A 23185-nucleotide genomic window follows, 5' to 3' on the forward strand; every position below is an offset into this window, starting at 1 on the left:
CTTTATTGAAACACTCAGTTAATTCTTTTTTGACAGCATTTCATATATGAAAACATGTGATGGTAAATAAGAACAAAAGCATTTACTTTATATATATATATATATATATATATATGTGTGTGTGTGTGTGTGTGTGTGTGTGTGTGTGTTAATACATAGTCCATACATGTATTGCAGTATATATATAGAAAAATAAAAGCACTATTTTACCATAAATGGAAATGCATTATTTCATATAATTCATTATATTTTTTCAGTTTTGTAAGGGATAAAATAGCATTGAGATACTGCTTTTGTTAAATACAGGACCCAAATTATGCATTATTATTTTTATTGTCTGAAACAGCTTAATGGAATGCACTGTTGCATGATGAAATTATAATATTAAGCATTTCCATCACAGCACTGTGTGATTTGATCTGTGTGAAATGAGGAAGCTTCATTGAAGATGAAGGATTGTGTGCGACATTGAGTCAAGTGAATAATTTGTGTGGTGTGTGTGTGATTGCTTTCACCTTGAACGGAGGTTAATGCAGTGTGAATCAAAGTGTTCATACAGAGACCATATAAGGAGGTAATCACATTCTAAATTTTGCAACACGTGAGAAAAGCTTGGTACACTTTCTAATAAATGCTTCTCTTTTCACCTGTTAAGAAATATCGCCAGGGCTTATTAAAGTGTGCGAGGGTTATAACAGTCCTGATGACAACTCTAAAGGTCAGTCGGGTTCTTCCACTTCCTGCTCTCTCTGCCTTAACAACAAAGATTCATAACACATCGCAGGTCATTTCATTAAATACCTGATTAAAAGTTCCAAAAGGCCACAACTTTCTTTGTCTCAATGGCATTTGTGAATAATATGAATTTCACATCGTTCCAATTCAGTGGGTGCCCAGAGGCGAGCAGGAGAGGACATGCACCATAAATAAGTTAAAGCTTAATTTTTCTTTCAAGCTACATCTGGTAACGCCAGAGCTGATTCTGACCTCAACGGTCTTTCATGTGGAATGAGTCAACTGGCTGAAAGGTGAGCTCTCTTTAAAGTGTATTTTTCATTTTTCAAATGACTTTGGGTTGCCATTAAATCATTCGGAATATTTCGGAGTGTCTGTTTTCTCATTTTTAAGAATAATGTGCAGTCAGTTGGACATTACAGTATCCTGCTTCTTACATGGCAACTCACTGACAAATGTGTGGACGTGAAACAATGATTATTATTTTAGTATTTTAGCTCTGCTATAATTGTACTTTTAATAAGAGTTTGTGGATTAATAGCACAGTGAGTGGTTGTCATACAGCGTTGCCATATCACTTTATTTTAGCTTTTACTCACCATCGAGTTGTTCCAAACCAGTTTGAGTTTCTTTCTTCTGTTGAGAAAAAAAAAGATATCAATGAAGAATGATGGTAAACAAACAGTTGGATATCAATCAACTGTTCGGTCACCAATATTCATCAAAATATCTCCTTTTAAAAATTTCATTAAGAGCTCACATGTTGCATTTTAGACAATGGATGAGACTTGTGTAAATGTAAAGCGTCTTGAAGAAAATGAAGAACAGAGCATCGATGAAGATAAGACAGACCAAGAAAAGGCAGAGGAAAAGCTAATCAGCTCTAATAGGCGTTCATGGAAACCATGGCAAGAATCGCGGTCACGAATCAGAGGTGAGGTGGATCATTTCCTCCAGCATCAATGAGCTCACTTTATCAAGCCTCAGTGCTTTAAACTCTTAATTATCCTCTTTTATTTTATATTATTTTTCATTTGGGCAGAGTGTGTGCTGTATGTGAAGAAGGTTCTGGTGTCTTTTGCTAGCATGGAGTGGTACTGTTATGCCCTGTTAGGGATCATCACCGCTCTAATGAGCTTCTTCATGGATATGACTGTAGCCAAGCTGCTGAATGGTGAGCGGTTCCACCATGTCACTCAAAAATGATTCGTACACAATTCAAGTTTGGCAGTTAACTGTTTGAGCACTGAAGCATTCTAGCAGCTGAGTGGGGCAAGGTCTTTCAAAAACAGACCTGACCTTAGACGCTTCTTACAATTATCGCACATTGTTAAACCTCAGCCCGTGTCCTTATCTCTTATTAGCTCACCAATGGCTGTACAGATGTCTGAAGGGTCACCACCTGCTGCAGTTCCTCTGCTGGACGCTTTACCCAGCCTGTCTTTGTGCTCTGTCCACCAGCTTCGCCCACAGCATCTGTCCATTCTCTGCAGGTCAGCTAGATATTCATTTGTACACTGTATAAAAAAAATGGGGGCATCAGTTTGCATGTTACTATTATTGTATTTTCCATAATTATTTTAAGTAAATATATTCACTGAATTGAAATGGTTAAATTGCAGTTAGGCCTACCTTATATATATATTGGTTAAAAATAATTATTATATGATGTGCTGTAAATAATCCAAAAACTGTAATATATATATATATTAATAATAATAATAATAATAATAATGAAATAAGATCGATAGATGGAAGTGATTTCAACCACTATGTTTTAAATATACAAATACAGTATGTATATATATATATATATATATATATATATATATATATATATATATATATATATATATATGTATATATATATGTATATGTATATATATATGTATATGTATATATATATATGTATGTATATATATGTATATGTATATGTATATATATATGTGTGTGTATATATATATATATATATATGTATATGTATATGTATATGTATATATATATGTGTATATATATATATATATTCCACTTGGCTCAAAAAAACAGTTCTTAATGGACATGACGCTTCTGCTGCTAAAGATTTATTAACAGCACTAAAGACGATTGCTTTGGATTACACTGAAGCTATTAAAAAAAGACATGTTTAATCATAAATGAGGAGTATTTCTAGAGAAGGGCTGTCTGGTGCATCTGCCATGCATAATGTGTTTGACCCCTCAGGCTCTGGTGTTCCTGAGGCGAGGGCTATTCTCTTAGGGGTGGACATGCCAGATTACCTGTCCCTCTCCAATCTCTTCGCTAAACTGTTTGGCCTGATATGCACACTAGCTTCGGGCAGCACAGTGTTTCTCGGCAAAGTGGTAAGAAACCTATCTTACATGCAAATGAGAATGTGGAGCTTATGGATAAATGGACGTTCTGAGTATATTGACCTTTTGCAATACAATTTATCATCTCAATAGGGTCCATTTGTCCATTTATCTATCATGGTGGGTGCGTTCATGAGTCGCCTGCATGTTTCCTGCCGTGGTGGAAAACAGGTAGCTGACCAGCGCTTTAATACATGAACCACGCAGCCCACTTGCGTTTTCCATTAAGAGAACCAAATTGAAATTGTATATAAGGCTACTGACGCTCATGGCTCCGTTCATCCAGAGAGCGGCTAAAGGAGAAATGCTGGTTGTGGCGTCAGCGGTGGGTGTCGCGAGCTGTTTTGGGGCTCCAATCAGCGGTGAGTTAACGTCACTGTGGTCCGTGTTATCCTTTAGTAGAAAACAAACACAAAGTTATTACTGAATCCCATCAGTCTATCAGTCTGTCAATTGACGTTTCCCTGTTAATTTATCTCTGTTTCATTGTCACAGGTGTTCTGTTCAGTATAGAAGTGATGGGGACTCATTATTCAGTCAGAAATTATTGTCCCTGCTTCTTTGCAGCGGCTTGCGGCGCGATCACTTTCAGACTGCTTTCCGTCTGTAGTTCAGATCAAGGTGAGAGGTGTACTCTACCTACAGCGCCCCCTAACGGATGCTTTTGATATCTTCATAGTAATCTCATCCACCACAGAGCTCTAAGGCCATCAGATAGTCTTGTGGGATGCTATGAATTTGATTTAGATATGATTGAACTGAAAGTATCATACCACATTAATGTAATCTGGTTTCATTTAAAATGATATATGAGGGAACTGATTCAATATGTCCACAGAAACCATCCAGGCCCTGTTTAAAACCAGCTTTTCTTCTGATCTTCCCTACCAGCCATTTGAAATATTTATTTTCGCTCTGCTCGGGTAAGTTCTCATGTTGGTGATGGACAATAGTGAATTAAATACCGCTTGCTCATATCTGTTACTTCAGGGGTTGGATTATATTGTTAGCATTCACGAAGCAGTAATTGTTCTGATTATCTTTTCCTCTGATTCAGGCTGTTCTGCAGCATTCTCAGCTGTATTTATTTACTCTGTCATCGCTGGGCTCTGCGTTTTGTCAAAACAAACAAACCCATCAGCAGACTTCTGGCAACAGAGTGAGATGAAAGATTTATTCCCACAGACTGGAAATCATGTTGAACAATTGGAAAGACTTTCTTTTTAGTTTAATAGAATTCAGTTCAGAATAGCAATGTGTAACTTTAAATATTCATGTCTTCATTCATAAAATATTAATTTCTAGGTTCACATTAGGTTTTTAGTCCTAGATTTGTAACATGGTCTCAGCTTTATGGACACCGCTGTATGTTGACAGCAGATGTTTGTCTTTTGATTGGACGCCTGGAGATATTTGTTGTGATCTAACCCAGAGCTGCCTCTTGCTTGTATTCGTAATCTTATCCAGAAAGTCACTTTATTCAGCCATAGTGGCATTTCTCCTCGCCTGCTTTACGTTTTATCACTCGGCGGGACATTTCATAGCTGCTGAGGTGAGGATAGGTCTTTTTATAGAACATTGGCAGTATATCAGACTTATCTGCGCACTGTTTATGAATTTACTTTCAAATTCTCCTTGTTTTTTTAACAGCTCACAATGAAGCAGCTACTTACCTCACTATTAGATGGCACTTCCTGGTACAGTGTTTCCCAGAATGCATCTGCCCTGCAAGAACCTCAGAGAACATTCTGGCAGGCATGGAACCCACCTGGCAAAAGTTACTTCCAAACACTAGGGCTTTTCATTACTGCGAAGGTGAAATAAAATGAGTATTACGTTTAAAGTTGCAAATAAGTAGCAATACATAAACTTCTTGTTCAAGAGTTTAATAAATTCTCATAAGCTGATTTCATGATTTCTCTGTAAGGTTGGGCTGTTGGTCGTGGCTTGTACTTTGCCTTTACCTGCTGGCTATTTCATGCCAGTATTTGTTTATGGTAGGTAATTAGGTCATCATATCATGTGATTTACATCATACTATATGCAAACAAACAAACAAACAAACAAATTTATAATAGTAATTAAAATGCAAATGCAAAATGCAAAGTCATTATTATGATTTGTTGTAAAATAAATGTGTTGTAAATAAAATATGATACAACACTGAAACAAATAAATAGCAAATTTAGAAAAATTAAATAAAAATTAAAAAATAAAAATGTAGAAAAAAAAACATTTTATAAACCATGTATTTGAAAAATCAAATAATGTTTTTTTTTTAGAAAATAAAAACTAGATAATGTACAAAATAAAAATAAGTCAAATTAAATAACTAATAACAAAATATAACAATTCAAGTAACTCATTTAAATAATATAAATGAAACAAATAAATGACACAAAATGAAATAAAATCCTTTGTTCTGCTAAATATCTTCAGCCATCTACACTCAATGGTAGTTGCCAAAATATGATTATAATAGCTTATAATGCATTATTTTAAATAGTAGTTTAACCAAATGTAGTTTTCGGTGAATCCAGACCAAATGGTATTTGAAAAAAGCCCCATTGAATCAGCATTTTTCTGATTTAGGTGCTGCAGTGGGGCGTTTGGTAGGCGAGGTCTCGGCCTATCTGCTCTCAGATGGAATCTCATCAGCAGAGAGCTTGATAAACCCGGGTGGTTATGCGCTAGCAGGTAAACAAACATATTACCCTGTCAACTTTCTGATGGGGGATAATCAACACTGCAGGCTCACAGAGACGATAAGGCCTGTCTAAATGTACTGATGGGGTCATATTTTGCTGTGCATGTATGTGTGTACAGGAGCAGCTGCCTTCTCAGGTGCTGTGACACACACTCTCTCTCCTGCACTACTGGCTCTGGAAATGACCGGCCAGTGCTCTCACGCCGTGCCCGCTCTGATTGCCACGCTGGTATCCAACGCTGTGGCTCGGGCAAAGCACCGTCCATCTTTCTACGATGGCATATCCCTTATTAAGCAGCTCCCACACTTGCCATCTCTCATCCGCGCTTGTCCAAAGTGAGTTAACCTCTACTCGTCTGCCTTCAGGCTCCACCGTGTTATGACTTTAAATTAAACTGCATTTTTCTTGAGATGGGATTTCTCTCTGAGGGGAGAAATCAAGGCTGCCATGGCTGGATAGTAAACAGTTTTTACCATGAACGCTCTCCTACAGGTTGGCCAATGTTCAGATCAAGCAGTTTGTGATTCCAGCTGGAGTTGTTCTGGAGAGAACAGAGACACTGGCGAGTCTGAAGCACATCCTAAACGAAAGCGCAGACAATGAATTTCCTGTGGTGGACTCTCACGGTGAGTCAAACGAATAACAGCAGCTCAACGACACAATTGCACCACTTTGACTTTAATGGCACCTTGTTGCTTGACAGAAGAGAGTGAAAGCCAACGAAATGTGTGCCAATAAAGCATATGATTGTGTGCTGATAAGTAGTAACACTCAAGATAATGTTCCAGTACAGTACAATGATGGTGCTATTGAATGAAATGAGTCTGACAGTCTGAGGCTCTGTCTCTTTGCCATGTCTTTTACTCTTTCTCTTATCTCCCAGACTCCCCTATTCTTCTGGGTACAATCAACAAATCACAGCTGCGGGAGCATCTGCATCAGCATAGAAATGAGGTAATTGAACTCATAATGTGCTAACATTAAAGTCATAACAAGAATTGTGCAAAGTTATTGAAAAAATTATAAAAATAACGATCAACATTGTTGACCATTGTGTAGAGTTTAACTGATTTTTAATGTCTCGCACAGACTGCAGTGTTTTTTCGAATGACTCTGCAAATATGTTTTGCAAACACAAAGACAAGTTCATTGGTGTTTTGGACCCCATCGGCATTATATAGGCCATAAACACTTGTAGCAATCTCTAAAATATCTTTAGAAGAAAGTAAGTAAGTCTAGAATGATGTGAAAGTAAAAGATGACAGAATTTTCAGTTTGGGGTAAACTTCTAAAACATCATCCCATAGAAACACATTCTTTCGTAATGTAACTAAGTAGTGAGACATGCCATAAGGTTCACCCTCATGTCATTCCAAACTCATAAGATCTTCGTTAATCTTCGGAACACAAATTTTGATATTTTTGATGAAATCCAAGAGCTTTCTGACCCTGCACAGACAGCAACGCAAGGCTCAGAAATGCAGTGAGGACATTGTTAAAATAGTCCACCTGACATCATTGGTTCAATTGTAATGTTATGAAGCTACAAGAATAGTTTTTTTGAATACGACTTTATTCAACATTTTCAATTGTAATGAATGACAGTATTTAGATTTTTGGATTAGTACGCGGGGTAATCAAGGTTCACATATGAAACTATAATTAAAAATTAAAAAATAAAGCAAAACTGCGACTGAACTTATCAGTATTTTACAGGGAAAAGCATGAGGGCAAGTAAAATGATGATCAAATTGTCAGGAAAATCAACTGAAGAATATGAGACTATTTTAAAAGCATGACATTTTTATTTATCCAGTAATTTTGGTAACACCTTACAATAAAGTTATTTTGAACAGTGAACTCTTCTGTTTTTCTTAACTAACATTAACAAAGTTGAATAAATGCTATGAAAAATCTGCTGAACATTGTTAGTTATTGAAGTATCTAATGTTATCTAATGAAACCATATTAAGAATCTTAAAACACCAACGTTTCTGCTTCTCGTCATCACTAAATCTTTTTTTCTTGTAGGATTTATGTAAACAGCTAGAGGAAGTATGTAATGTTCAACCTGTGCGGCTTCATCTGACACCAGAAAGCACTGTAAAGCAGGTGCAGTGAGAATAAATGATAACTCATTCACTTCACATTATGTGTATGTTTAATGTGTGTTTGTGTGTGTTCTGTCAGGCTCATTGCATCATGAGTGCCACGGGTGAGCAGCGTCTGTTTATAACGGAGAGTGGGCGGCTGTGTGGCGTCATCACATGGAAAGAGGTGATAAGAGCAGTCTGCACAAGGACAAACTTGTACACACACATACAACCATACACAAAACAAATACTGATGGATACACCGCTCACACTAACTATCTGTATGTTTAGGATGTTCTTATGACCCCTTCATTTTTCTTTCAGATGAAGAAAATAATCGAAGAGATGGCGAAGGAAGTCTGATGAATGGACAATTAACTCAGACGTCAGAATCACACACCTAGGACAGGCATCAATCTGTGCTTGCCATTTTGATTAACATTTGATCTACTGGTGATTTAACTTGGATCATTATGTGAATAATTATTCATAGTGGAATAATAAAGTCATCTTTTGAAATGAAGCAGCAGAGTACAACAAGGGATGAACTGTCTCCAATGTAAAATAGTTTATTTGTTCTAATCTTTATAACAAAAATAGCAAAACCACCACCAGGACACTTTGCTGAACATCGGTTTATTTTAGGATTCACTAATCTACCTTAAAATGTAGTTTTAAATGTTTTTTAAAATGGAGATTTACGGGGCTACTGGAATTTTTATTTAACAGTGATTTTATCATTAGTGTTCCACAAGTGAAATGATAATACAGTATTTGTGACCTAGGACCACAAAACTAGTGATAAGGGTCAATTTTTTTAAATTGAGAGTTATACATCATTTGAAAGCTGAATAAATAGGCTTTACATTGGTGTATAGTTTGTTAGCATAGGACAATACTGTATTTGGCTGAGAAATTTGAGTGTGTAAAAACATCGAAATATTAAGGAAATCACTTGAATTGGTCCTGAAGTTGGGATTCGAACTCAGGACACTCAGCACACTGCCCCCAAAGGCTATTGGCACCGACCTTCTGATGGACTTTTTCCCATCAACACTTTTATATCTTCATGGATTTCAATCAAAACAAACTTCTTTCTGATAAAAATAGAAATCAGATAAATGAGCCTGTATAATAAGATATACATGTCTAAAGTTTAAATGAAAAGAGACATCTGTTTGTAACCTTGTTTGTTTTATGAAAGAACAGAATAAAGGCTTCAGTAATAAATTACCTTTGTTTAATTTCTCAACCATCCCAATTCGGTTCTTTTCTCAGTTTTTCGGTCACTATTCCTTGTGCTTTTTTCTAAGAAAAGGTTTTATAAGAATTCATTTGAATTCACGGATCGTTCCTTAATATATTGTATTGACATTGAATTCCAGTTACAAACACAATTTCAATTCTGCTCATCGCCCCAGAGCCTCTATCAACACAATTAAAACCTACTTCAAACCCTCCTCTGAAGCACCAAAAGCAGTCACACACATTATCTGACACCACACGAGGATGTACACTTCTATTAAAAGACCCTGCAGGAGCTGGATATTGATAACACTTGACCATTCCACCTCCCAAAAGCCTCCTCTCTCGCCCTCTCCTTCTTCTGCATTTACTATAATCCCCTCTGTCGCTGATTTCTCTCTTCTACTTCATCCCTCGCTATCTCTCTCTTCTCTTTTCTTTGTCAGTGGAGTGTGAATAGGGATAATTACGGAGAAAAGGCAGACGATTGTTATTCCAGCTCAGACACACGCAAAAGCACACAAGAATCTTCTTGTTAGCAAGTGGTTTCTGCCGCAATAGATCTTTTAAAGAGTAAATCATCGTTTTTCACATACAAAAGATTGCACAAAATGGTTGACACAATCTTTAACACAATGGATGCAAGTTACCTGTGGTAATACTTTTTTAAGTTCTACATATACATGGACTTATAAATCTGTGGCAGTTGTGACCATACCCACCTTTTTTTTATAATATTGTCAATATTGTGCACTTCAGCTTTGAGGATAAATTTAGTCATTTGCTGTGTTTAGACGTTTTATACTCAAAATCCCCATGGAAACATTTGGCAATATGAAAAATCGTTCAAATCTCCACCTCACTGTCCCAAGTAATATCTGCGGCTTTGCTCAAAGGCATAAGTCACTTTCACCCTCTAGAGTCCTCACAAAAGAATCCTATTCATCTCTGTAGTCCCATTGAGTCATTCTTAGTGGAAATGCACCAGGAAAATCTCTGTCTGTGGAGATGAAAGCGTGTTTTCTTTTGGCTCTTTCTTCTTCAGTCTATAGAGCTAATAGGCCTCCGAATATTTGTCAAAGGCTGCTGCAAATATCTACAAACACTCAGTGGAAGGTGAAAGGGCATTGATCACCCCTCTGTCAATGTATATTTTTAGATGCATTCATATGCGATGACCTTTTACCTAAATGTAATTGGTCTGACTCTGTTAACATAAAGTTCAATCTCCCTCATCATTGCAAAAAGGCAACATGATATGGACATAACATGTCGGCATGTACAACGATCCCCACGTTCAAATAGCTCAGCTGTGGCTATTACATACTTTAACGGTAAAGCAATAACCACAGACGTCACCTCATATGCTTCTCAGTGAACACAAATGACTGATGAAAACCCATTTTTTTTCGTTCCACTGTCATCATCAAAAGTTCAGTTATAAAAAACCTCATCCTCCGACAGGGAGATGCTGTCTGCGTGTCGCAGGGACGCTTCCATCGGCGAGATCCTCTGCTCCTGCGGTGGACGCTGTGTGTCCAGCGGAGAACGAGAATGACTGGGGGAATGAGACTGAGGAGGAAGAGAAGGTGCCAGAGAGCTGGTGTCATCAGGGTGCAGTCTGTACAGGTGCTGAGGAACACCCAGACTCCCTCCGTCCAACAGGAAGTGAGAAATATAGAGTCCCTCGGGGTCTGTCAAGACATCGTCGTCATTGTGAGTGAAAGCAGAGATTAAAAAGACCTCAAGCACACACATCTCCTAGAATGATATTTGTAGAATAAATGAATAAGCCCATTAAATCCCAACTCAATATAGAGCTCAGATCTGCTCGATCCATGAGTCACCGTGTACCAGACACATTCAGACATTTCTGTTTTGCAGTCATTTATTCATGAGCCTGGCTGAAAGATTCATCAGTTCCAGAGTAAAATGTTTTTTGCACCTGGCTAAACAGGTCAGTAGTCTGTGCTTACGCACACACAGTCTATCATCATCTTGTTATGAAATAACAGCATTTTTATAAATGCTGGGACAGTGAGAGATGAATCAGGTGGTCAGAATGTACTGTGCTACTTTTATTGAACGGATGTGAATATAAATATAAAATAAATTGGATAATATATAATTATATATGGTTAAGGAAGTTGTGAGATCTTCAAAAAGACTATTTCCATTTACAGGTTTTGCTAGTGGACTCCAATAGCCAGTATACTTCCACACGGACCAGCTAACATAGCTAAAACACTTAGTTAGGGCCCTATGATTTCAGCTGTGCATTAAAAGCAGACTGAATCACGAAATCCAGTCGTAAAAATGGAATTTACTGTATAACGCAGAATGTCATGGAATTTGCAATTTTTTTGATGGATAAATTAAACTAGTGTCTGAATATTAAGCTGCAAAATACCATTTAGATATGAATCCTACATGTTCTGCATGTCTCTGTTACTACACTCACTGAAGTGTGCATGATGCTTGCAGTGTTTTCTGCTTCTGCCGCCTCAACATATGAACACATGGTCATGATCTCCAGAACTGCTCTGAGAGTCATTTTGTAAGCATTTTTCAGCTTCTTTTGAGAAAAACGATCTGCATATCATATAAACAGAGAATCGTAAAGGTCTTCATAACAAAATAGAAGTTTGGTTTAACTTGAAGAAACTGTGACAGAAATATATTACTTAATGTAATGATAGCTTCTAATAATACAATTATTAAAACATTATTTTTAAGGAACATTTACCAGAAAAATTAGTTACCAGAATTTATTAACCAGAAAAAATTAAAAACAACAGTATTTCTGAAAAAAAAAATATTAATAATTTTTACATTAATTTATATATTTATATACAGTATTGTTCAAAATAATAGCAGTACAATGTGACTAACCAGAATAATCAAGGTTTTTAGTATATTTTTTATTGCTACGTGGCAAACAAGTTACCAGTAGGTTCAGTAGATTGTCAGAAAACAAACAAGACCCAGCATTCATGATATGCACGCTCTTAAGGCTGTGCAATTGGGCAATTAGTTGAAAGGGGTGTGTTCAAAAAAATAGCAGTGTCTACCTTTGACTGTACAAACTCAAAACTATTTTGTACAAACATTTTTTTTTTCTGGGATTTAGCAATCCTGTGAATCACTAAACTAATATTTAGTTGTATGACCACAGTTTTTTAAAACTGCTTGACATCTGTGTGGCATGGAGTCAACCAACTTGTGGCACCTCTCAGCTGTCATTCCACTCCATGATTCTTTAACAACATTCCACAATTCATTCACATTTCTTGGTTTTGCTTCAGAAACAGCATTTTTGATATCACCCCACAAGTTCTCAATTGGATTAAGGTCTGGAGATTGGGCTGGCCATTCCATAACATTAATTTTGTTGGTTTGGAACCAAGACTTTGCCCGTTTACTAGTGTGTTTTGGGTCATTGTCTTGTTGAAACAACCATTTCAAGGGCATGTCCTCTTCAGCATAGGGCAACATGACCTCTTCAAGTATTTTAACATATGCAAACTGATCCATGATCCCTGGTATGCGATAAATAGGCCCAACACCATAGTAGGAGAAACATGCCCATATCATGATGCTTGCACCTCCATGCTTCACTGTCTTCACTGTGTACTGTGGCTTGAATTCAGAGTTTGGGGGTCGTCTCACAAACTGCCTGTGGCCCTTGGACCCAAAAAGAAAAATTTTACTCATCAGTCCACAAAATGTTCCTCCATTTCTCTTTAGGCCAGTTGATGTGTTCTTTGGCAAATTGTAACCTCTTCTGCACATGCCTTTTTTTTAACAGAGGGACTTTGCGGGGGATTCTTGAAAATAGATTAGCTTCACACAGACGTCTTCTAACTGTCACAGTACTTACAGGTAACTCCAGACTGTCTTTGATCATCCTGGAGGTGATCATTGGCTGAGCCTTTGCCATTCTGGTTATTCTTCTATCCATTTTGATGGTTGTCTTCCGTTTTCTTCCACGTCTCTCTGGTTTTGCTTTCCATTTTAAGGCATTTGGAGATCATTTTAGCTGAACAGCCTATCATTTTTTGCACCTCTTTATAGGTTTTCCCCTCTCTAATCAACTTTTTAATCAAAGTACGCTGTTCTTCTGAACAATGTCTTGAACGACCCATTTTCCTCAGCTTTCAAATGCATGTTCAACAAGTGTTGGCTTCATCCTTAAATAGGGGCCACCTGATTCACACCTGTTTCTTCACAAAATTGATGACCTCAGTGATTGAATGCCACACTGCTATTTTTTTGAACACACCCCTTTCAACTAATTCAACTAATTGCCCAATTGCACAGCCTTAAGAGCGTGCATATCATGAATGCTGGGTCTCATTTGTTTTCTGAGAATCTACTGAACCTACTGGTAACTTGATTGCCACGTAGCAATATAAAAATATACGAAAAACCTTGATTATTCTGGTTAGTCACATTGTACTGCTATTATTTTGAACAATACTGTAAAATAAATATAAATAAATAACTATAATAATTATATAAATAACTTAAATTATTTAGAGATGCTTTTGGTGATGTTTTTTTAATAAAACCATTAAAATGGAATCCAGAAAATTAACTCAACACATAATTTGGTAAAAAAAAAGAAAAAAAAAAGGAAAATATATTTCACTGGGCCTTGAAATTTTATTTTTATTAAACTTTTAAAAATACAAAATTTTTGATTAATATAATTTCTTATAACCGTTACGTTTACACTCTAAAAAAAAAAAGAGGGTTCTTTAGCATTCATTGAACCTTTCCATTGCAATCTTTATAGGAGAAAATAACAGTGGAATTATTACCTTGTACTGGAATTGAACTGCCTATAGCTTTATTTTCAACATCCTGGGACGACCAGGCATTCATCGCTGCCTCAGCCAGAGCAAACTGCTCCGCCACACCTGTGAGAGGAAGAAAGAGATCGCATATACATAGAGGTCCAGAAAGACACAACAGAATTGTCCATAAGAAAAATATGCACTTAAATCAACTGTTTTTTATTACTTATGTCATATGAAGGAACTTATAACATTTAAATATGAATATTCATGACAATTACCAAGACCAAAAGTGGTATTTCACACCTATCTATCTGCTCAATGAAAATGAAAATTTGCTCAAAATTTATTCACCCTCAAGCCATCTGAGATGTAGATTAATTGTTTCTTCATCATAACAGATTTGAAAAAAATTAGCATTAAATAACTTAACCCCAACAATGGATCCTCTGCAGTGAATGGGTGCCATCAGAATGAGAGTCCAAACAGCTGATAAAAGCATCATAATAATCCACAAGTAATTAACAGGACTTCAGTCAATCAGTTAATGTGTCGTGAAGTGAAAAGCTGCATGTTTGTTGCATATTTCTCTCCCAATTTAAGCAAGACAACTTTTTTATTTGAGAAAGTATTATAATGAATAGAGGACTTGTATTTTAGCTAGAAGCAACAGTTTAAAGTTAAAAACAATAATTATTAAAAAAAAATGTATTCCAAAATGCAGCCTTTCACTTCATAATATGTTAAATGGTGGACTGGAGTCATACTTGTGGACTATTGTGATTCTTTTATCAGCTGTTAATTCAGACGGCACCCATTCACTGCAGAGGGTGATTATATTTTCAGCAAATTTTTACTTTAAGGTAATTAAAAAACAGAAATCCTTCAGAATAAGATTTGAAATTCAAATAGTAGCAGTTTTTGCCATAACAAAGTCACAGAGTCAATGCCAGGGCAATGTTATGTGATTGTTAAAGTGTTTTTAAAATGTCGCTGTGTGGTTGCTAGGTGGTTGTTTACTGCTACAAGTTAAAAAAGACCACCCCAGTGACACTGTCATATTGTAAGGGATGATATCTGATGTGTTTGATCTGACATGTAGTCAATATCCGGTATATCTACATTGGTTGCTATAGTACTGACATGAACATCAACACATCTCAATGAGACATTCATGAAGAGCTATTAGTGTGGAAAGAACGAATGGAAAACCCCTGCATTTGTTCATGTCCATCATGCTGAACTCATGAGGCACATTAAAAAACATAGGTAAGGTATTACTGCAAGGTATTACTGCAGTAATACTTATTATGCAGGGCTGAAGAGATTAGTTTAAACCTGGGTATTTAAAGGTTAACTATATAAATGCTGTCTCACCCGCAGCAAATCGCGCTTCTTTGATTTCATCAGTGAGGTGGGAATAGAGCTGCTCGTCCTCCTGCACACTTCCCAGTCCTCCACCATCTCTCGTCCAGCCACACCAGCCTCCTCCAGACGTCGCTTCCCCTCCCCAACTCTTCCACTCAATCAGGTGGGCGACTCGGCCCTGGGCCATCGCTGTGGGCTTAGTGATGTGGTCTTTAATAGTGGCCAGCAGTCCTGAGGAGATCAGAGGGATTAGCATGAGCGCAAATCAAATGACATAAAAGAAATGAAAAGGAGGAAGAGGGTGAAGAGGTGATGCTAAAAAGGGACAAAAGTGAGAACGGATAAATCGTAGAGCTTATTCTCTCAAAAGTCATCAAAAACCAAACAGCCTTTTAGGATTAGTGTCTGAAAGCAGGGACCAGAAGACATTTTCAATGGTTACACTTTAGGGCCCCATTGCATTTTTTTTTTCAAAGCAATAGAGGCACAAATACCATGTTTTGAGAAATATTAGCTATGTGAAAGGAACAGTAATGTAACAGCCTAGCGTAAAAACTGCATTTTTCCTCTTAAAATCATTATTGTGGCCTGCAACACCTCAGAGGTCTTCACATTTACAATTGTGTCCATCAACTAATATCATAAAAGAATGCCATTTTCATTTTGTTTTAATATATTGCTAGGAGCTACAGGTACAAATTTCATTTTGCTTGTATGTGCTATTTTGATTGTGTCGGTAGCCATGGATTTATGAAACAACAAACACTATGGTTTCAGCTAAATATTTTCTTTACTGTTCTACTGAAGAGAACAATGTCATCTTGGATGGCCTGTTGGTAATTCAATTATCAGCATTTTTTGGGGGGAGTGAACTATAAGAACTACAAAGAAACATTTGGTCTCAAGCTGGATTTGCCTGATATACAGTAAGGTTAATTTTTTTTATCCTTTTTTGTAAGCATGTGTTTATTTATTTATTTGTTTAAAGTTTATATTTTAATATTTAAGGCAATATTTTAATATTTATTGTAAATTACAAAACTATAAACATGTTTTAAACTTTATTTAGACATGCCCCAATTTTTGTTAAACAAACTATTGTACTTTTTGTGCCCAATGCACTAGGGGAAAAGTGAAAAAAAAGAAACATTTCTACATAGACAAACGTGGTGCCTAATTTCCATTCAAGTCCTTTCAAACCTATTACTGGAAGTAGCAATAATTTGCATTCCCCATGACACGTGTTTTATAAATTAATCCTCCTAATAGCGTTTTTTCCCCAAAGCAGTTAGTTTCTAGATTTTTAATTTTTTGCAGTCAATCAGAGATTTGTGGTTCTTTTTGCCTCATTATACATATTCATCAGCGGGTGACTGCATTTATAATTAGACTGAAATTATAAAAAATGTTCTTTGGAAAAGCTTAAAGACCCATAAAACATTATTAGTGTCTGTAATTAACTCTCTGAAAAGAGTGGGCCTGGAGAAATTGAGCAAAAAAAAACGTCAGGAAAGGAAACAGGTGGCTAAAGAGGCACTAGAGAAGGAGAGAGAGAGATTGTTCATAAATGAGAGATATGCAGGCAGAAGGAAATTACATTAGCAAGCTTCTGTAAAGGTCGACTGCTCTTTTGATTCAGACGAATGATTCTGAACGCTAGCAAAAACCTAGCAAAACAACACACAGTGTGACAGTGCCTAACATGCGCTCCTTGCTCCTCACCCAGCAGGGAAGATGTAGCCAATTCTCCAATGTCATACCCGCTGCTGCTCCTTTTATCTGACATGCTGCCATTGTAGGGCTGATGGTTACCCTAAAATAACATGACAAGACAGGAAACACAAGCCAAAGTAACATACCAAATGAAACCTTTCAGAAATCACATTTACAAGTGAATCACATGTGCTAATTACACCTAACAAGACACTTTTACCAGATCTTACACATTCAGAGTGTGAAAGCACTCCCATGTATCATTTATACATCTTCATATACACTTCCACTTTAGATTTTTCTGACAAAACACACCTTAAAGATGGGCTGTCCTTCAGCGTCTGAGTTAAGCTCTTCCATTGGGTGTTGCTGGCCACTCTGCAGCTCTAAAGAGACAAAATATGTTGCTGTTAATTGCAAACAACTGTTTATATACTTTTTTTATATTTACAGTGTGTGTGTGTGTGTGTGTGTGTGTGTGTTCATGTAGCAGTTTGATCTGGAGTGGATGGACGGGACTCACTACTGTTTCCATAGCAACAAGAGATTGTCTTGACAACACCTCCCTGGGGATCCCCAATGTTCGAGAGCACACTTTCGTCACTGGCCGCATCTCATTGAGGTTAGACCTCAAAGAGGACAGCTAATCTCAGACTGTGGAGCTTCGGGCTCCCGCCAGCATGTTATTCACTAACAGGTATCAGCTGACAATGCGTGACCTTTACAGTGTCACACCTTGTCCGTGTCTCCCCCTCTACATCCCACCTCCCATTCATCACTGTGAAACTCCATCAGTCTCGTGTATGCATTATACATCTGCTTTGACCCTGGCATTTCACTCCAAGCTCCGCATTAGCTAAAGAGCCCTGGACTTTCAAACCCCCACAGAACTCAGACAGACAAACACTACCCTCCGCTCCCTGGGATTTACAAATCATCCACTTCATCGGTGCCATTTCCGTGGAGGACACCTTGAGGATGAAATTTAACTTCTCAGAATTAGCTGTGCTACTCCAGCATCAACAACTGGTTCTGTTTGGCTTGTGAATTTAGCGACAAATAACTAAAATAAATCCCTTAGTCATTATGTAAGATATAATGTACAGAGATACTCACATAATCTGTATATATGTGGACATTAAATATTGATTTGAGAAGTATTTTATAGTCACTAGGCAAGTGTTGATGAACAGCCATTATCACAAAATAAACCTGACAGAGTTTAATAATATACAGCCACTTAACAAATCAATAAATACGTGGACATAAAATATTAATATGAGAATTGTTTTCATTTTAATCGTCATTATGTAGGTGATAGAGCCATTATCGCTAATCAAACTGGACCGAGTTTAATACAATGTCACACTTTATTTTAAGGTCCAATTCTCACTATTACCAAACCATTTACTATGCTTTTTTTTCTCCCTCAGTACACTACAAATTTTCTGCTTATTAATAGTAATTACGGTAGTTGTGAAGTGTATTGGGTAATATTATGGGTGTAGTATATGGTCATGCAGAATATGTGTTTTATAATTACTAATTAACAGCCAATATTTTAATAATAGGCATGCTATTAAGCAACTAGTTAACCGTGAGAATTGGTCCCTAAACTAAATTGGTAGCTAATACACTTATGACAAGGATAGGCCTACTCACCAAATGAACAATTGCGTTGACATGAAATGTGGATATGATAATTATTTTATTGCCATTTAATACACATCTACATCTTTATTTAAACATCTATTCACAATATAAGTAAATTAGTGGACATGAAATATTAATTTGAGAATCATTTCATGAATATTTTAAAGTCATATTAATGTATAATATAGGTGCATCCCAGTTGGTGTACTTATGCAATATTCTGTGCCATTTTTTTTTTTGTAGTGCGAGTAGTGTGTTCACACTTAAAATGTTCAAATAGAAAAAGTGCACTTTAAATACCAGGATGATGCACTAAAGTCAAACTTAAAGGGGTCATATGATGCAATTTAAATTTTTCCTTTCTCTTTGGAGTGCTACAAGCTCTTGGTGCATAAAGAAGATCTGTGAAGTTGCAAAGACTAAAGTCTCAAATCCAAAGAGATATTCTTTATCGAAGTAAAGTCAACAAAGCCCTCCTAAAACTGCTCATTCAAACAAGCCCCCACATGCCTATGACACAATGTGGGAAGATTTGCATAACACCGTCCAAATGTTCATGCAAAGAAAGAAGGGTGTAACTTTTATTCTCGCTGTTGCTGGCGGCGCCATGTTGTGGAGACACTGTGTGTTTCATTGTGAAAGCGAAACTACTTTGTTTGGCCTTCCAAAAGAGGACACTTTGAGGTATTCAGCCAATCACAATGCACTGGATAGCTGGCCAATCAGAGCACACCTCGTTTTTCCGAATGATAAGCTTTGTAAAAATCAACGCGTTTCAGAAAGACAGGGCATAGAGGAGAAATAATCATTTACATTATGTGGAAAATATCTATATTTTTTAAACCTTAAACCATATAAACACATTGCATTACTCAAAATACACAAATTAATTTTCTTTTTAGCAACGTCATATTATCCCTTTAAAAAAATGTGCACTCAAGTGTTGCAGCTGTCAAGCAGAAGGAGAGGTGCTATCTGATGAAAGACAAAATAACCTTACATAATTCTTACACTACACGGCTGATTACAAAGTGCACAAGTACATAGTGTATAAGGGCATACTGTATAGTGTGTTATTTGGGATGCAGCTATTGATAGCAGTTATTAAACACACATACACACACACACACAAATGTACACACTTAATACACTGCTACTCAGAAAATTATTATAAAAAACGTGGAATGAAATACTGATTGAGAATGATTTTATAATCATACCTGTATAGTATGTGTGTGTAATTATCAACTACCTATCTATCTATCTATCTATCTATCTATCTATCTATCTATCTATCTATCTATCTATCTATCTATCTATCTATCTATCTATCTATTTATATGTGTGTGTGTGTGTGTGTGTGTGTGTGTGTGTGTGTGTGTGTGTCACACACACACACACACACACACACACAAACACACAGATATTTAAATTACTTTACATTTCTATATGTTTTAAATTAATGTTGGAACACTCCAATTGCGGGGCAGGATCCGACTGATATACAGCGTTGCCATGGACAACGGTGAATATTAGGAAATATCGGACCACTGGGAGGCATGATTGACCAATCAGAATCAAGTATCAAAAAGCTGTGTAATATTTAATCCCAGTGCAGTATGTAAGCATCAGTATAAAAAAATAAAATAAAAATGTAAAAATTGCAAACAATATAACAAATGAATTCATATAGACTGCACTTATTTCACTCACTCACAACTCCATGTGTTCCATTTTGCATTATATGTGAATAAGCTGTGATTTTTATCACATTCATGCATTACGTAAATGCTTGAGATAAGCAGACAGGTGGATAGACAGATAAGAGTGAAGACCGGATGGACCAACAGGTGGGTTGATGGACGCAGGACGGACAAAGACAGACAAACTCAGATACAATCAGAAAGAGACTGACCTTGGTGACCTTTGCAGAGGCAGGAGCCCATGTTCCACAGCTAAGCAGTTATCTGTTCACCATGCTGACTGAGAGTGGGGCGACAGGGAAAAATTACCAACAGGGAGGGAGAGATGAGTGCGTGTTTGGTAGAACAGGATCTGAAACAAGCAGAGAGAGCCAACTGGATGATAGATGTGGAGAAAAGAGAGAAAGAAAAAGATTGATCCAGGATGAGGGGAAAGGGACCTGGTGTCCATCTGGTACAGTGAAGCACTGTTTCTCAAGTAGGGATGGAAGTGAGGAGAGGGAAAGAGAGAGAAGTGGGGGAAACAGTCCCTCCCATCCTCTCCTCTCTTCTCCTCCCCCTTCTGCTCTCATTTTCTCTCTCAGACCCAACTTTCACACCATCTACATACTGAAATCACTACCTTTTATTGGGGTTACATTAAAAACTAAAACCTAAACAAGCTAATTTAGGCATCAAAATATTACAATGTACAATATAAAAATGAATATTAATTTTGTGATTGGATGAAGATTACACTTATCACTGTTGATAAATGATTAGTGTTTTTAAAAATCTATTTGAAGTGAGTATTAAAATAGGGGAAATTAGCTTAATTCAATGTCTAATATCAGCCAGTATGCAACGTGGCACTGATATATAATTTAGACAGCAAAACATTGAACCAACCAACATTTTAATTCATTACAAATTCTCATTTGAACGTGTTGCTTAAAAATAAAAAACTGTAGGTTTTTATTGCATGTGAAATCATTGGTGCTACTGACAAACTTCCTTGTATTGATGAAACTAGACAATAAACGAGTATAAATAAATAATCTACATGTAGTAGACTGTAAGTCAATAGACTGATATAATAATGAATACAATGTAATACAAAGGTGTGTTTATGATAAGATCTGTTCAGGTAAGGTTCTGCAAAGAAGCTGAAATTTCCAGAAAAGCAGAAAAGAATAATGGCTTTCCATAACTACTGTACGTAATGATTGTAGCTTTCTACTGCCCTCCAGTGTCACGAAGATAGAGTTGCATGCAGAAGCATTCTTTCATTCATCCATTCATTCCTCTTTAAGCAATTAATGTATTAAACATATTTGTCATGTGATTCTGGGGGGTCAATGATTCACTGTAGATCTTGAGCTGATGATCTCAGCATAGACTTTTACATTTTTATGGTGCTGCTCTCATGACTAAATAATGTTTTTCTATTTTACTCTGACATGTACTCAGTACTCTTCATCCAGTCTCTCCGTCTGTCTTCATGCAAGACAGACATCACAGTCAATAAATACAGAACTGGAATGTGTCTTTATGTGTGTGGATCATTTAGACAGTAAAAATTGGCAAACAACCTACATTTGAATTAATTACCGATTCTCGTTTGAACAAGTAGCTAAATCTGGGTAAACACAAAAACAGTTTGGTTTGTACTGCATGTGAATCACCTAAAAAAAACTAGAAAAAAACTAAACTGAATTAACTGCAAAGTTCAACTTTATTTTAGACCCTTTGCGGGTTTTTACTGATATCATAACGTTTTTGTAAATTCAGTCTTTTTGAAAGCTTAAATGTTGAACTAAACAAAGAGTGTGTGTTGCTCATTTCTGTGCACGGGTTCAGTTAAAATCTTAAAAGGAAAATGTCCCGTGGCTTTTATTTTTGCACTCTCACTCAATTTTTTCCATGTCTTAGAGCATGCATTGACACATGTCTAAACTTGTGGCTTCAGAAAGAAATTCTTTTCACTCTCTTTGTCTCATGTCACCTGTAATCCTCTAAGCAAACATTGTTCAAATTGTTTTTTACTGACATCACCCCATGTCATATTCACTGCATATGGGAAAGCCTGCTTCCTTTTTAACAACCCTGCATGTATTAGAGAGCCTCAAATAAGGTGAACAATTATAATAAACAATGCAACTATAACTTAATTTGCTCACCTTACCCCAGTATAATTATTTTGCTGATGTACGCTTCTTTGGTAGGGCTTGCTCAAAGCCAGAGGAAGACCATATTTTATCTTGAGGAAAGTCTGCCACCTTGTGGGAATCAAATGCACATGCACTGTGCACATAAGTTTTCATGAGGGTTTTCCCACATAAATAGTACTTGATTTAAGTGAATTTTGGTTCATATATTTCTATGTGAAGATACTAAAGATTTACACTAATTGCACCATGTCAAAAAGGTTTTTTTTCTGTCGCTCTCTGAGGTTGCACATGTGTCTGTGACATCTGCGGGCACATAAATTTCCATTGTGCATTTAACTATCCATTTACAATTCCCACAGATTTCCCTGCTCTTTCACACCAGCTCTATATATTTCATCACATCATCACAGCATGGAAAAACTATGAAACATATAATTACCATATAACTTAGAAATGTTAAGGTGGATTTCACTCCTTTTTCAGTCTCAGTAAGCAAAAATTATAATGAAAGTTTTTTTTAAACACACACACAGACACATATATATATATGCGTATATAAAACCCTGAAACAAAACAACAACAAAAAAACCAAAGCCTCAAATAGTCACTAAACAGGTTCATTGGGGGAACGTTGTTTGTGAGGATTGCA

General features: G+C 36.6%; 2 protein-coding genes and 1 long non-coding RNA gene across 3 annotated transcripts; 1 reads left to right on the plus strand and 2 right to left on the minus strand.

The window, feature by feature from the left end:
- Positions 1 to 826: 826 nt before the first annotated feature.
- clcnk (chloride channel K) lies at positions 827 to 8428 on the plus strand. Its single transcript, XM_052593252.1, has 20 exons — positions 827 to 1028; positions 1510 to 1669; positions 1778 to 1909; positions 2100 to 2228; positions 2956 to 3095; positions 3198 to 3275; positions 3391 to 3466; positions 3600 to 3725; positions 3943 to 4027; positions 4162 to 4263; positions 4572 to 4656; positions 4755 to 4919; positions 5032 to 5101; positions 5697 to 5801; positions 5931 to 6147; positions 6305 to 6438; positions 6696 to 6766; positions 7844 to 7924; positions 8003 to 8089; positions 8230 to 8428. The coding sequence occupies exons 2-20, from the start codon at positions 1513 to 1515 to the stop codon at positions 8266 to 8268; spliced, it is 2079 nt and encodes a 692-aa protein (XP_052449212.1). The 5' UTR covers positions 827 to 1028; positions 1510 to 1512; the 3' UTR covers positions 8269 to 8428.
- LOC128011132 (uncharacterized) lies at positions 1167 to 3676 on the minus strand. The gene is made up of 3 exons (XR_008182472.1): positions 3369 to 3676; positions 2105 to 2252; positions 1167 to 1371 (listed from the first exon to the last, which is right to left on the minus strand). It is a non-coding gene; the product is annotated as an uncharacterized LOC128011132 (long non-coding RNA).
- A 464-nt stretch (positions 8429 to 8892) lies between the features above and the next one.
- On the minus strand, positions 8893 to 20766 carry fam131c (family with sequence similarity 131 member C). The gene is made up of 6 exons (XM_052593253.1): positions 20599 to 20766; positions 17346 to 17416; positions 17040 to 17130; positions 15327 to 15548; positions 13974 to 14072; positions 8893 to 10844 (listed from the first exon to the last, which is right to left on the minus strand). Exons 1-6 carry the CDS (start codon positions 20627 to 20629, stop codon positions 10585 to 10587), a joined length of 774 nt encoding a protein of 257 aa, XP_052449213.1. The 5' UTR covers positions 20630 to 20766; the 3' UTR covers positions 8893 to 10584.
- Between the last annotated feature and the right edge of the window lie 2419 nt (positions 20767 to 23185).

This window comes from Carassius gibelio, chromosome B23 (genome assembly GCF_023724105.1).
Source record: "Carassius gibelio isolate Cgi1373 ecotype wild population from Czech Republic chromosome B23, carGib1.2-hapl.c, whole genome shotgun sequence".
NCBI lineage: Eukaryota > Metazoa > Chordata > Actinopteri > Cypriniformes > Cyprinidae > Carassius > Carassius gibelio.